Raw genomic sequence first — 14,237 nt, 5'->3', positions numbered from 1 at the left:
CAGCCCAGATTTAAAAGCAAGATCATTTGATACCGGTAAATGTTACCACTATAAAAATAATGAAAGTAGTTTACTGTTGAAATTGCGTACCGAAGTCTGAACGAACCTGTCATTCCATCTAAATATAAACTCTGGCTGAGTTTTCTCTTACCTCAGGAAGTGATGGCTTGAATGTTTTTTCCATTTTGAATGAGTTTGGAAAAGGTGGTTCTGAACATCATGTTCTAGACTGGAAACACTGGAGGTAGGGAACATGTCTACCAACTCTTATATTTCACTCTCGCCAGAGCTTAGTCCCGTGCTCTACACAAGCTAAGCTCTCAAATACCATTGATGATGAAAATCAATATTATTCAGGAGAAAGATTGTCACCTCAACTAATAGAAGTGTATATTTTGAAAGGACTTCATGTGGCTCTAGATGAAATTTCTGGTTGCAGGTTGTTCACTACACCACTTCTCAGTGGAAGAGATTGCAAACAAAAAAAATCGGTACTTTAGAGATAATTAGAAGTCTGGGATCCCTAAATAATAAGAAGTTGAAGTCAAAAGATCTATTTGGAATTATAGGGTAGTCCTCAGATTCTTAAATTATAAGACTTCTATTCTAAATTATATCGTGCTGTGCTTTCCCGAGCTTTAATATGGTGCTCTTTACCGAGTAAGTGTTCAGTAAATACCACTGATTGATAGATATCAAATGGGTGGTTGTTTCAGCAGCGTGGCTCGGTGGAAAGAGCCCGGGCTTGGGAGTCAGAGGTCATGGGTTCGAATCCCGGCTCCGCCACTTGGCAGCTGTGTGACTGTGGGCAAGTCACTTCACTTCTCTGTGCCTCAGTTACCTCATCTGTAAAATGGGGATTAACTTTGAGCCTCACGTGGGACAACCTGATGACCCGCTATCTCCCCAGCTCTTAGAACAGTGCTCTGCACATAGTAAACGTTTAACAAATACCAACATTATTATTATTATTATTTCAGGACAGAGGGAGGATGTGGATGAGGGATTGGCGGCGAGATGAACGAGATCGAGGTACAGTGAGTAGGTTGGCATTAGAGGAGCAAAGTGTGCAGGCTGAGTTGGAGTAGGAGAGCAGTGAGATGAGGTAGGAGGGGACAAGGTGATGGATGACTTTAAAGCCACTAGTGAGGAGTTTCTGTTTGATGCAGAGGTGGATGGGCAACCGCTGGAAGTTCTTGAGGATTGGAGAGATGTGGACTGAATGTGTTTTTTGTTTTTGTTTTCAAATGATTCGGACAACAGAGTGAAGTGGGGATGGGAGTGGGGAGAAGTAGGAGGCTGAGCTGGAGCAGGAGGTCAGCAAAGAAGCTGATTTCAAAGTTACAGCCAGTCTGGTGCCAAGCTCACATTCATTCATTCATTCAATCGCATATACTGTGTGCAGAGCACTGTACTAAGCATTTGGAAAGTACAATACAGTAATAAAGAGCCAATCCCTGCCCACAAACGAGCTCACACTTTAGGGGTGGGCTCAGGTGGCTCCCCTCCATCCTGGTTCATTCATTCATTCATTCATTCATTCATGCTTATTAAGCATTTACTGTGTGCAGAGCACTCTACTAAACACTTCGAAAAGTACAATACAGGAATAAAGAGTGACAGTCCCTGCCCACAATGAGCTCACAATCTAGAGAAGCAGCTGGCTCAGTGGAAAGAGCCTGGGCTTGGGAGTCATAGCTCATGGGTTCGAATCGCCGCTCCGCCGCTTGTCAGCTGTGTGACTGTGGGCAAGTCACTTAACTTCTCTGTGCCTCAGTTATCTCATCTGTAAAATGGGGATTAAGACTGTGAGCCTCGTGTGGGACAACCTGATTACCCTGTATCTACCCCAGCACTTAGAACAGTGATCTGCACATAGTAAGCGCTTAACAAATACCAACATTATTGTCATTATTACAGGGGAGGAGACAGACATCAATACATCAATACAAATAAACAGACATCAATACAAATAAATAAAATCAGTTACATACATAATAATGATAATGATAGTATTTGTTAAGCACTTACTATGTGCCACGCACTGTTCTAAGCACTGGGGAAGATACTAGGTCATTAGGTTGTCCCACATGGGGCTCACAGTCTTCATCCTCATTTTACAGATGAGGTAACTGAGGCACAGAGAAGTTGTGGCTTGTCCAAAGTCACACAGCTGACAAGTGACGGAGCCGGGATTAGAACCCACGACCTCTGACTCCCAACCCCGGGCTCTTACCATCGAGCCACGCTGCTTCTTGAAGTGCCATGGCACTGGGAGAGAGGGGAAGAGCAAAGGGAGAGAGAGTCAGGGTGATGCAGAAGGGACATATTGTTGGCTTTACAATGATATCTGCTTCTCTTAATTCTAAACCGATCAATCACTGGTATTTATTACTGTGTGCAGAGCACTGTATTAAGCTCTTGAAAGAGTATAATATAACAGAGTTGGTATCCGCATTCCCTACCACAACAAATTTATAGTCTAGAGGCACCTCCTGGACTCTCCAGTCATTTACTCTATTTAGAAAAAACGAGTGGCAAACTCTGTGCTATGCATTGGGGCAGGTCAGTCCCCGCCCCTGTCCCACAATATAAGAGTAAGGAAACCAGGAGAGGAGAGGATGAATAATAATAATAATATCAATAATCACGGTATTTGTGAAATGCTTTCTATGTGCCAGGCACAGTACTAAGCAGTAGAGTGGATCCAAGCAAATCAAGTGGGATACAGTCCCTGTCCCGCTTGGGGTTCACAGATTTAATCCTTGTTTCACAGATGAGGGATCAGAAGCAGAGAGAAGTGAAATGACTTGCCCAAGTTCACACAGCAGACAAGTGGCACAGAGGAGATTAGAACACAGGTCCTTCTGAGTCCCCGGCCCCAGGCTGTATCCACTAAACCGTGCTGATTCTCTTTGGGATAAGAGAGACTGTGTGACTCTCTGATTCTCTTTGAGATAAGACTGTGTGACTTTCCCAAGGAGACTCGACAGGCCAGTAACGGAGCAGGGATTAGGGGTCTCCCGACTCCTGGGGTTCCCTGTTCTTTCCACATTGTGAGATTGGCGGGGAGGGCGAGGGGGGCTTCGCTGTCCGGCTGGGTATCTGTGCCTACAGCATCCCTTCCACTGGCCGTCTTCCGTCTGTCCTGAGCGGAGAATTTGGGGGAACTCAACCTTCTCAGGTGCTGTTAAGTCCAGCTAAAATGAAGCTTCATTCATTCAGTCGTATTTACTGGGCCCTTACTGTGTGGAGAACACTGTACTAAGTGCTTGGGAGAGTACAACAGAACAGTAAACAGACATATTCCCTGCCCACAATGAGCGGAGTGGAATGAAATCAGCAGAAGAGCAGGGAAATAGTCACGATGCTGGGTTTCAATATGGGGGAGGGAAGTGTTAAAGGGCAAGAACCTCATATAACTCTTCTACTGCCAGACCACACACACGCACACACCCACACTCACCCACACACCCACACTCACCCCATTTCAACCCAGCTTTGGAAGTCAAACGCAGTTTATGAACCTGGAGCCTGGCTTCCTGCTTCCTTTTATTGCTATTTAGTTTGAGAGGAGATAAGGGGACTTAGAAGATAAACAAATATGTACCTGGCCCTTAATTTAAATTAACCCTTACTTCTTGAGACCATCCTTTCGGTCTTTACCCAAACGCCTAATTCAACTCGGTGCTGAGGGGACTCCTTCCCTCAGACTTTCCTCTCATCTCCCTCCCTCTGCCTCCTCCCTCCTTCAGGTTTCCCTCCCTCTACTTGGATGTCTTCCTGTCAATTCCAACTTAACATATCTGAAACCGAACTTCTTATCTTCCCCCCCAAACACTGTGCTCCCCCTGATTTTCCCATCCTTGTAGACGGCACCACCATCTTTCCTTCCTGTGTCACCAGCAGTAACCTTGGCGTTATCCTCGACTCCTCTGTCAACCCACATATCCAAACCATCACTAAATGATGTCAGTCCCACCTTCACAACATCACTAAAATCCACCCTTTCCTCTCCATCCAAACTGCTACCAAGTTAAAGCAGTCACTTAACCTATCCCGCTTTAACTACTGTATCAGCCTCCTTGCTGACCTCCCTGCCACCTGTCTCCAGTCCGAACGTCGCTCTTCTTGCCAGAGTGTTTTTCTACAAAACACATTCAGTCCATGTTTCCTCACACTTCAAGCGGTTGCCCATCCACCTCCACATCAAATGGAAACACCTCACCAACAGCTTTAAAGCCATCAACCCCCTGGTCCCTTCCTACCTCAACTCGCTACTCTGCTACTCCAACCCAGCCTGCACTCTTCGCTCCTCTAATGCTAACTTTCTCACTGTAGCTCGATCTCTTCTATTTCCCCGTCGACCTCTCAACAACGTTCTGCTTCTGCCCCGAGACGTCGTCCCTCTTCGTATCTGACATACGACTCTGCCCTCCTTCAGAGCCTTCTTGAAGGCCCATCTCCTCCAAGAGGGCTTCCCCGACTAAACCCTTTTCCTCTTCTCCCACTCCCTCTGCATTGCCCTGATTTGCTCCTTTTATTCATCCCCCCTCCCAGCCTCACACCACTTATGTCCCTATCTGTCATTTTTTGATTTCTCTTGTCTGTCTCCTCAACTGTGAGCTCATTGTGGGCAGGGAATGTGTCTTTTCACTGTGGTACCCTCCCAAGCACTTAGTACAGTGCTCTGCTACTGTAAGCGCTCATCAGAGATGATTGACTGACTCCCTCCCCTTCTCCCTCCCAACCTTGCTGCAGGCTAGGAGAGAAAATGGGGTGCGTGGGTGGGGGGAGAATTATGCTGTTTTGCAAGATCTGAGCTGCAGCCAGAGCCCTTCCATTTGCAAGGCAAACAGGAGTTGAGCTTCACTGGATTGCCTTTTAATGACCCATTAAGTCAGAAGGGAGACTCTGGATTTCCGGCCCAGAAATGAATAGGATTTCTCTGCGTCTTCCTGTCTTGCTACAGATGCTTGGAGTCCTGACCCCCTAGAGCTGATGCCAGGAGGGCAGAAGGCAGACCTGCCTCTGGGGTCAGGCCCAGCGGACACTCTCTGCGGGACGTTGGAGAGCAGCCCTGACAGAGAGTGCTCTGCTGACCAGCTGACCCTCCAGCCCCTCAAGTAAGTCAATCAGTCAGTCACTGGTGTTTACTGAACGCTTACTGTGTGGGGGGCACTGTACTAAGCACTTGGGTGAGTGCGATACAACAGACACATTCCCTGCTCACTCCCTTCTACTTCACCTTGACTTGCTCCCTTTGTTCTCCCCTCCTCCCGGCCCCACGGCACTTATGTTCATAGCTCTCATTTTTGATTTATATAATCTATTGATTACTGATATCAATATATTATTGACCAATATGTAATATATAAGTACGTATCATATAGAAATATAACTATATAGGATAGAGATATTGATTATAATCTATAGATTATATTATATATATAATCTATCAAAATCTGCTGATGTCTGTCTCCCCTCCTCTAGACCGTAAGCTCATTATGGGCCGAGAATGTCACCCTTCATTGCTATGTTGAACTTTCCCGAGTGCCTAGCACAGTGCTCTGTACACAGTTAAGCGCTCAATAAATACAATTGGAACAAATGAGCTTGCAGTCTAGTAGGCTATAAGACTCCTGTCACCTCTCTGGCTCCAGATAATAATACTAATAATTCTGGTATTTATTAAGTGCTTACTCTGTTCCAGGCACTGTACTAAGCGCTTGGGTGGATACAAACAAATTGTGTTGGACACAGTCCCTGTCCCATGTGGGGATTACAGTCTCAGTCCCCATTTTACAAATGGGGGAACTGAGGCCCAGCCAAGAGTAGTGACTTGCCCAAGGTCACCCAGCAGACAAGTGGTGCCAGGAATAGACCATAAACTTGGGTTCTAATAACATGATCCTTACTGACATAATATCTCGCCCAAGAGGCCTTCCCCAACGAAGCAGCATAAGCAGGAGCATGGCCAAGTGGAAGGGCTTGGGAGTCAGGGGTTCTGGATTCTAGTTCCAGTTAGCCTACTGGCCTGCTGTATCACCTTGAGCAAGTCACTTTACTTCTCAGGGCCTCCATTCCTTCACCTGAAGGAAAGGGATTCAATACCTGTTTTCCCTCATTCATTCATTGAATTTTTTGAGCACTTACTGAGAAAAAACACTATACTGAGCACTTGGGAGACGCCAATCTAACAATAAAGAGGTATATTCCCCGCCCTCCTACTTAGAATGTGAGCCCTGTGTGGGACCTGATCAATAAGTCCAAGACAGAGCTCCTTATCCTCCCTCCCAAACCCTGTCCTCTCCACGACTTTTCTGTCACTGTGGATGGAATATAGGTGCTAATAAATTGCCATTTAATTGGGGGGCAACATGGAGGAGGTGGATTTTAGGAGACCTTTGAAGATTGTTTCAACATGCAGTATTCTCAGTCATCATCAATGGCATATATTGAGCACATACCGTGTGCAGACGTCCACACTAAGTCCTTGGGAGAGGACAATAGGACAGAGTTGGCAGTCACAGTCCCTCCCCATAATGAGAAGTAGTGTGGCCTAGTGGAAAGAGCACAGGCCTGGGAGTCTGAAGGACCTGAGTTCTAGTCCCGGCTCCACCGCTCGACGGCTGTGTGCTCTTGGGCAAGTCACTTAACTTATCTGTGCCTCGGTTATCTCATCTATAAAATGGGGATTAATGGGGACTGTGTCGAACCTGATTAAGCTGGTATCTACCCCAGCACTTAGAACGGTGCCTGACACATAGTAAGCGCTTAACAAATACCATAAAAAATGAGCTTACAATCTAGAGGGTGAGACAGACATTAATATAAATAATGCATAATATATAATTTAAGGATATGTGCGTAATTTAAAGGTGTCATCTATGAAGTGGGAGGGAGTTCCAGGCCCGAGGGAGGTCATAGGTAAAGGCTCAGGGGTGAGATCCATGAGATCGAGAGTGAAGTAAATTAGTTGGTATTTGAGGAGCAAAGGTTATATCGTAATAGGTGATGGGCCACGAAATGTTGTGGTGGGAAGAGCCGATGGAATGCCTCAAAGCCGATGGTGAGAAGTTTCTCTCTGGTGCTGAGATGGATGGGCAAACACTAAAGGTTTTTGAGGAGTGGGGAGATGTGAACTAATTATTTTTCTTAAGAAAAATGATCTAGGAAGTAGAGTGAAATATGGATTGGATTGGAGACAGGAGGCAGAGAGATTGGCGAAGATGTTGATGCAGTACTCAAGGCGGGATACGATTGATACATGCTTGGATCGGCATAGTAGCGTTTTGGATGGAGGAGATCTACTGGGACAGTAGAATGACGAGATTTAGTGACAGACCGAATATGCAGTTGGATGGGAAAGATGAGTTAGGAGAATGCCAAAGTTAGAGACTTGTGAGGCAGGAAGGTTGGTGGTGGTGTTTACGATGATGGGGAAGTACGGGGTAGGGCAGGAAGATGAAGAGGTCTGTTTTGGACCTGTTAAGGTTGAGGTGTTGGTGGACATCCAAGTAGGGATGACCTGGAGACAAGAAGAAATATATGCATTGAGCCAGTCTCATCCATCTTCAATGCATCCTTACCTACTTCAACTTCACCCTCCTCCACCCTCTTGATCCTTATTGACTCCCATGCCTATTACCCTCACCAGCTGTCTCCATCATTCAACTCCCTCTTCATATCCTCTGTCCCCCCGACCCAGCCCCATTACCTCTCTTTTTTTTTTGTGGCATTTGCTAAGGATTTGCTACGTGCCAGACACTGTACTAAGTGCTGGGGTTAGGTACAAGCTAATCAGGTTGGACCCAGTCCATGTCCCCCAAGGGACTCACAGTCATAATCCCCATTATACAGATGAGGTAACTGAGGCACAGAGATGTGAAGTGACTTGACCAAGGTCTCACAGCAGAAAAGCGGAAGAGCGGGGCTGGAACCCAGGCCCATCTGACTCCCAGGCTTGCACTCTATCCAGTAGGCCATGCTGCTCTTTCCCCTAATGACTTGGCTACACACTTTATGGAGAAAATTGAATCCATCAGGCACAGGCTTTCTAAAATCTTCGCTGTTCCTCTCCAGTGCCTCCCTCCATCTCTTGGATTCTCCTATAGTACCTCAAGAAGAGACTCCAGCCTCCTCTCAAAGTCCAACCCCTTCACCTGTGGCTCTGACCCCATTCCTTCTCACCTCATCAGAACACTTGCGCTCTCCCTTCTTCCCTCCCTGATTGCTTTCTTCAACTGTTCACTTTCCAGTGACTTTTCCCCCACTGCTTTCAAATGTGCTCATGCCTCCCCTAGCCTAAAAAACCCTCTCTTGACCCCACAGCTCCCTTTACTATCACCCCATCTCCCTCCTACCATTCATCTCCAAGCGCTCCTTGAGCCAGTTGTCTACCCCCGCTGTCTCGAGTTCCTCTCCTCAAAATCTCTCCTTGACTCTCTCTAATCTGGCTTCTGTCCCCTTTATTCCCAGAAACCACCCTCTCAAAGGTCACCAGTGACCTCTTTCTTTCCAAATCCAACAGCCTCTGCTACATCTTAATCTTCCATGACCTCTCAGCTGCCTTGGACACTGTGGACCACACCTTTTTCCTGGAAAAATGATCTAACCCTGGCTTCACTGACACTGTCCTCTCCTGGTTCTCCTCCTATCTCTCTGGCCACTCATTCTCTGTCACTTTCGCTGACTCCTCCTCCGCCTCCCCTCGACCCAACTGTGGGAGCCCCTCAAAGTTCAATTTTGAGTCCCCTTCTTGTCTCCTCCTCACTCACTCTTTTGGAGAAATTTTCTGCTTTCATTCATTCATTCAATAGTATTTACTGAGCGCTTACTATGTGCAAAGCACTGTACTAAGTGCTTGGAATGTACAATTCGGGAACAGATAGAGACAATCCCTGCCAAATGATGGGCTCACAGTCTAATCAGGAGAGATAGAGAGCAGAGCCAAACAGAACGTAACGAAAACAAGACAACATTATTCAGATAAATAGAATCAAGGGGATGTACACCTCATTAACAAAATAAATAGGGTAATAAATAATATATACAAATGAGCACAGTGCTGAGGGAAGGGGCGGAGGGGGAGGAGCAGAGGGTGCGGTGGGGAGGGGAGGGAAGGGAAGGGGGAGCAGAGGGAAAGGGGGCTCAGCTGAGGGGAGGTGAATGGAAGGGGGAGGAGCAGAGGGTGGAGGAGAAGCAGAGGGAAAAGGGGGGAGCTCAGTCTGGGAAGGCCTCTTGGAGGAGGTGAGCTCTCAGTAGGGCTTTGAAGAGGGGAAGAGAGTTAGTTTGGCGGACGTGAGAAAGGAGGGCATTCCGGGTCAGCAATAGGATGTGGTCCAGGGTCCGACGGCAGGACAGACGCGAATGGGGGATGGTGAGGAGGTGAGCGGCAGAAGAGTGGAGTGTACGGGCTGGGCTGGAGAAGGAGAGAAGGGAGGTGAGGTAGGAGGGGGCCAGGGGATGGACAGCTTTGAAGCCAAGAGTGAGAGCTCTGAAGCCATAAGTGAGCCACTTCAACTGCCACCCCTCTACTGACGATCTCCATATCTACAACTCCATCCCTGACCTCTCACTTTATCTGCCATCTCACATTTCCATCTGTCGTCAAGAAATCTCTACTCAGGTTCCCACCGACACCTCCAAGTAAACATGTCCAAAACACAACTCCTCATCTTCCCACGCAAATCCAGTCCTCTCGCCGTCTTTCCCCATCAGTTAGATGGCACCACTACCCTCCCTGTCCCTGTCTTGCAGGCCTGTAAACTTGGCATTATCCTCCACTCAGATCTTATTCAACCTATATTTTTAATCTACCGCCAAATCCCGTTGGTTCAACCTTCACGACGTCGATAAATCTCGCCCTTTTTTCTACATCCAACCCGGTTCTCTGCGGATCCAAGCACTTGTATTCTGCCTTTACTGCATCAGACTCCTTGTTGACCTCCCTTGCCTCCTGTCTCTCCCCACACTAGTCCGCATTTCACTCAGCCACCTGGATTGTTTTTCTACAGAAATATTCAGTCCATATTTCTCCACTTCTCAAGAACCTCCGGTGGTTGCCCATCCACCTCCTCATCAAACAAAAACTCCGTCCTATTGGCTTTAAAGCGCTCGATTATCTTGGCCCCTCCTACCTCACCTCGTTACTCTCGTACTACGACGCGGCCCACACATTTTACTCTTCTGATGCTAAACTTCTCACTGGGCCTCCATCTCATCTGTCATGCTGCTGACCTCTTGCCTACGTCCTAGTTCAACTCTGAAACGTCCCCCCTTCATATAAACAGACGACCACTCTCCCCATATTCAAAAGCCTTATTAAAATCGTCTCTTCTCCCAAAGACCTTCCCCGACTAAGCCCTCGTTTCCCCAACTCCCACTCCCTTCTGCATCGCCTACGCACTTGGATCTATATCCTTTAAGCACTTGATTGTCACCCCCAACTCCTCAATGCCACAGCGCTTATGTCCACATCCGTAAATTCTGTCTACCCCTCTAGATCGTCATCTTGTTGTGGGCAGGGGATGTGTCTTCCAATTCTGTTGTATTTTACCCTCTCAAGCACTTAGTACAGTGCTCTGCACTCAGTAAGCACTCAGTAAATACCACTGGTTGACTGACGAAATGTGAGATTACAAAGAAAGGGAAAGCTCCAGGCTGGAGATTTGGGAATTGTCTGTGAAGCGATGGTAGTTGAAGCCATGGGAGCAAATCGGTTCTCCAAGGGAGCCTAGAAACTCTTTTATTTTGTACTCTCCCAAGTTTTTGTTTTGTTGTTTTTTTTGTATGTGTTTTTATTTGTTAAGTATATACTTTGTGCCAAGCACAGTTCTAAGCACCTGGATAGATACAAGGTACTCAGGTTGGACACAGTCCATAGCCCACATGAAGCTCACAGTCTTAGTCCTCTTTTTACAGATGAGGTTAACTGAGCCCTAGAGAAGCAAAGTGACTCGCCCAAGGTCACACAGCGGACAAGCGGCAGAGTCGGCATTAGAACCCAGGTCCTTCTGCCTCCCAGCCCCATATTCTGCACACAGTGAGCGCTCAATAAACAAATCGATTAATTAAGCGGACGTAGACGGAGAATAAGTTATATCCACTTAATCAGAGGAGGGTTTGAGGATTGATTCTTCCTCGGTTGGGTTCAAACATTCATCTGTGTCAGGAGACCGGACGGACGGAAAGAAGCGAAGGCAGCGGAGCGAGGACTTTTGGCTTTGCATGGCAAAGTCCTCATTTCCATCTCAGCTGCTCTCTTCGGAGCCAGGCCCGAGAGAGGGTGGGATCCTGGGAGCATAGCAACCCCACATCCCGGATCCTTCCTGGAGATTCACAGACTCTGGAATGGTGTTTAATCAAAACATCTTCCCTCTCCAAAATGCGCTTTCTCATTTTAGGGAGGGGGACCGCTGTCTTAAACAGGCAAGCAATCGAAGATGTTTGAGAACTTACTGTGTGCAGAGCACTCTAATAAGAACCTGGGAGAACACGATACAGTAGAGTTGATAGACCCCATCTCTACCCACAAGCAGTCAGTCAGTCAGTCAGTCACATTTATTGAGTGCTTAGTGCATGCAGAGCGCTGTACTAAGTGCTTTGGAGAGCACAGTACAACAATAAACAGACACATTTCCTGCCCACAACAAGCTTACAGTCTCGAGGGGGAGACAGACATTAATATAAATAGGCAGCTTGGCCTAGGGAAAATAGCATAGACCTAGGAATCAGAGGACCTGTTTTCTACTCCTGGCTCTACCACCTGTTCACTGTGTGACCTTGGGCAAGTCTCTTAACCTCTCTATGCAGGTTTCCCCACTTGATCCACTTTTCGTTTTTTCTCTACCATTAGGGAAAGATGCTCTGCCACTCCGGTGTATTGCATTCTCCCAGGCATTTAATGCAGTGCTGCACACGCATTAAGCACTCAGTCAATCAGTGGCATTTGATGTGTACAGAGCACTGTACTAAGCGCTTAGGAGAATACCACAGAGTCGGTAGGCATGTTTCCTGCTCACAAGGAGTTTACCGTTTAGAGGGGATTAGAAGCAGTTTGGCATAGTGGATAGAGCCCAGGCCTGGAAGTCAGAGGGTCATGGGTTCTAATCCGGATCTGCCACTTGTCTGCTGTGTAACCCTGGGCAAGTCACTTAACTTCTCTGTGCCTCAGTTCCCTCATCTGTAAAACGGGGATTGAGACTGTGAGCCCCACATCGGACAGGGATTGTGTCCAACCCGATTACCTTATTCCCGCCCCAGTGTTTAGTACAGTGCCTGGCACTGTGCTTAGCAAGTACCATGATTATTATTACTATAGGGGAATAAGTTGTGGATATGTAGTTAGGGCTGTTGGACTGACTGATTACTTATTTTGTACTTTCCAAGTGCTTAGTACAGAGCAATAATAATAATTATGGTATCCGTTAAGCACATACCCTATGCCAGGCATTGCAGTAACTGCTGGGGTGGCTATAGGGTAATCGGATTGGACGCAGTCCCTGTCCCATGGGGAGCTCACAGTCTCGATCCCCATTTTACAGATGAGGGAACTGAGGCCTAATGAAGCGACTTGCCTAAGGTAACAGCAGACAGGTGGTGGAACAGGGATTAGAACCTGTGACCTTCTGTCTCCCAGGCCCATTCTCTATTCACTGGGCCATGCTGCTTCCCACACCCACTACAAATTTAGTAAATGTTCTGCTCCTACAACTTGGGGATCATACATGGACCAGTTTCCCTGTCTTAGACTGTGAGCTCCTGGTAGGACAGGAATTGCTTCTCTGATTATTTTGCCTCTACTCATGCTTTGTAGAGTCTTTGGTGCATAGCTCCTCATCTAGATTGTAAGCTCACTAAGGGCAGGGAACGTGTCTGCTACGTTGTTCTGCTGTCCTCTCCCAAGCGCTCAGTACAGTTCTCTGCACACAGTAAGCGCTCGATACGAACGACTGACCAAGGGCAGGAAACGGGTTTACCAGCTCCATGGGATCGTCCTCTCCGAGATGCTTCGTACGGTACTCTGCGCACAGTATGCGCTCAATAAATATTCTTGATGGATCGCCAGGGACGCGATAGGCACTTAAGAAAAGCCAGCATTCAGTGCTCGGTCGCTAACCCGCAAATGGGCGTTTTGCCGCTAGGTGCCCGGGCCTGTCAGAGAGTCCCCAGACCGGGGAGACGTTTCCTGTTCCAGCCACAATGGATCCTCTGGCCCCCAGGGTGAGTGTTCAGGATCCCTTCCTTCCCCTTCCCTCCCCTCCCTCCCCTTCTTCCTCTTCCTTCCCTCCCTCCTGTTCCCTCCTTCCCTCCTTCTCTCAACATTCCTCCTTCTCTTTCCCCCTTCCTCCTCCTCCTCCTCTTCTTACCCCTTCCTCCTCTCCCCTTCATATGCCTACTCTTCACCATTCTCCTCCTCTTCCCCCTTCTCCTTTTCTCCCCTTACTCCTCCTCTTCTCCTCCTCTTCCTCCTCCTCCTCCTTTTCCTCCTCCTTCTCCTCCTCTTCTCTCCCTCCTTCTCCTCCTCTTCCCCCCTCCTCTTTCCCCCCTCCTCCTCATATCCCCTCCTCCTCCTCATCAACCGTCCTCTTCTTCCCCCTCCTTCTCCTCTCCTTCCCTCCTCCTCCTCCTCCTCCCCTTTTGCGAAAGAAAATTGTCATTTGGCAGATTCTTTTATTCCTAGAATTTAAATAGCAGTTTGGGCCAATGGAAAGAACACAGAGGTGGGAGTCAGGGGACCTGGGTTCTTAACCAACCTCTACCATTTGCCTGATGTGTGACTTTGGACAAATTGCTTAACTTCTCAGTGCTTCAGTTTCCTTATCTGTAAAAGCTAGGATAAGATATCTGTCTGTGGGACTTTGTCTGATCTGCTTATGTTGTATTTACCTCAGGGCTTAGTGCAGGGTTTGGCTTATAGTAAGCACTTTAAGAAAGAAGTAGCCTGGCCTAGCAGAAAGAGCCCGGGCCTGGAAGTCAGAAGGACCTGGACTCTCATCCCGCCTCTGCCATTTGCATGCTGTGTGACCTTGGGAAAGTCATGCCACTTTTCTGTGCCTCATTTCCCTCATCTGTAAAATGGGGATAAAGACTGAGCCCCATATGGAAGAGAAGCAGCGTGGCTCAGTGGAAAGAGCACGGGCTTTGGAGTCAGAGGTCATGGGTTCGAATCCCGTCTCGACCACTTGTCAGCTGTGTGACTTTGGGCAAGTCACTTAACTTCTCGGTGCCTC

General features: G+C 47.6%; 1 protein-coding gene across 3 annotated transcripts in view; it reads left to right on the top strand.

Annotated features, from left to right (window-relative positions):
• IRAG2 (inositol 1,4,5-triphosphate receptor associated 2) overlaps positions 1 to 14,237 on the top strand; it is a 175,307-nt gene that overhangs the window by 106,459 nt on the left and 54,611 nt on the right. For 2 of the 3 annotated variants that reach the window (XM_029057324.2, XM_029057309.2), the window contains exons 18-19: positions 4,973 to 5,126; positions 13,149 to 13,227. In XM_029057324.2, coding sequence (XP_028913157.1) covers positions 4,973 to 5,126; positions 13,149 to 13,227 — 233 coding nt within the window. The remainder of the gene's footprint in view (positions 1 to 4,972; positions 5,127 to 13,148; positions 13,228 to 14,237) is intronic. The other variant, XM_029057333.2, reaches the window with a different exon arrangement.

The sequence above is a fragment of the Ornithorhynchus anatinus genome, chromosome 2, assembly GCF_004115215.2.
Source record: "Ornithorhynchus anatinus isolate Pmale09 chromosome 2, mOrnAna1.pri.v4, whole genome shotgun sequence".
Taxonomy (NCBI): Eukaryota; Metazoa; Chordata; class Mammalia; order Monotremata; family Ornithorhynchidae; genus Ornithorhynchus; species Ornithorhynchus anatinus.
This window is presented reverse-complemented; position numbering and strand designations above follow the sequence as displayed.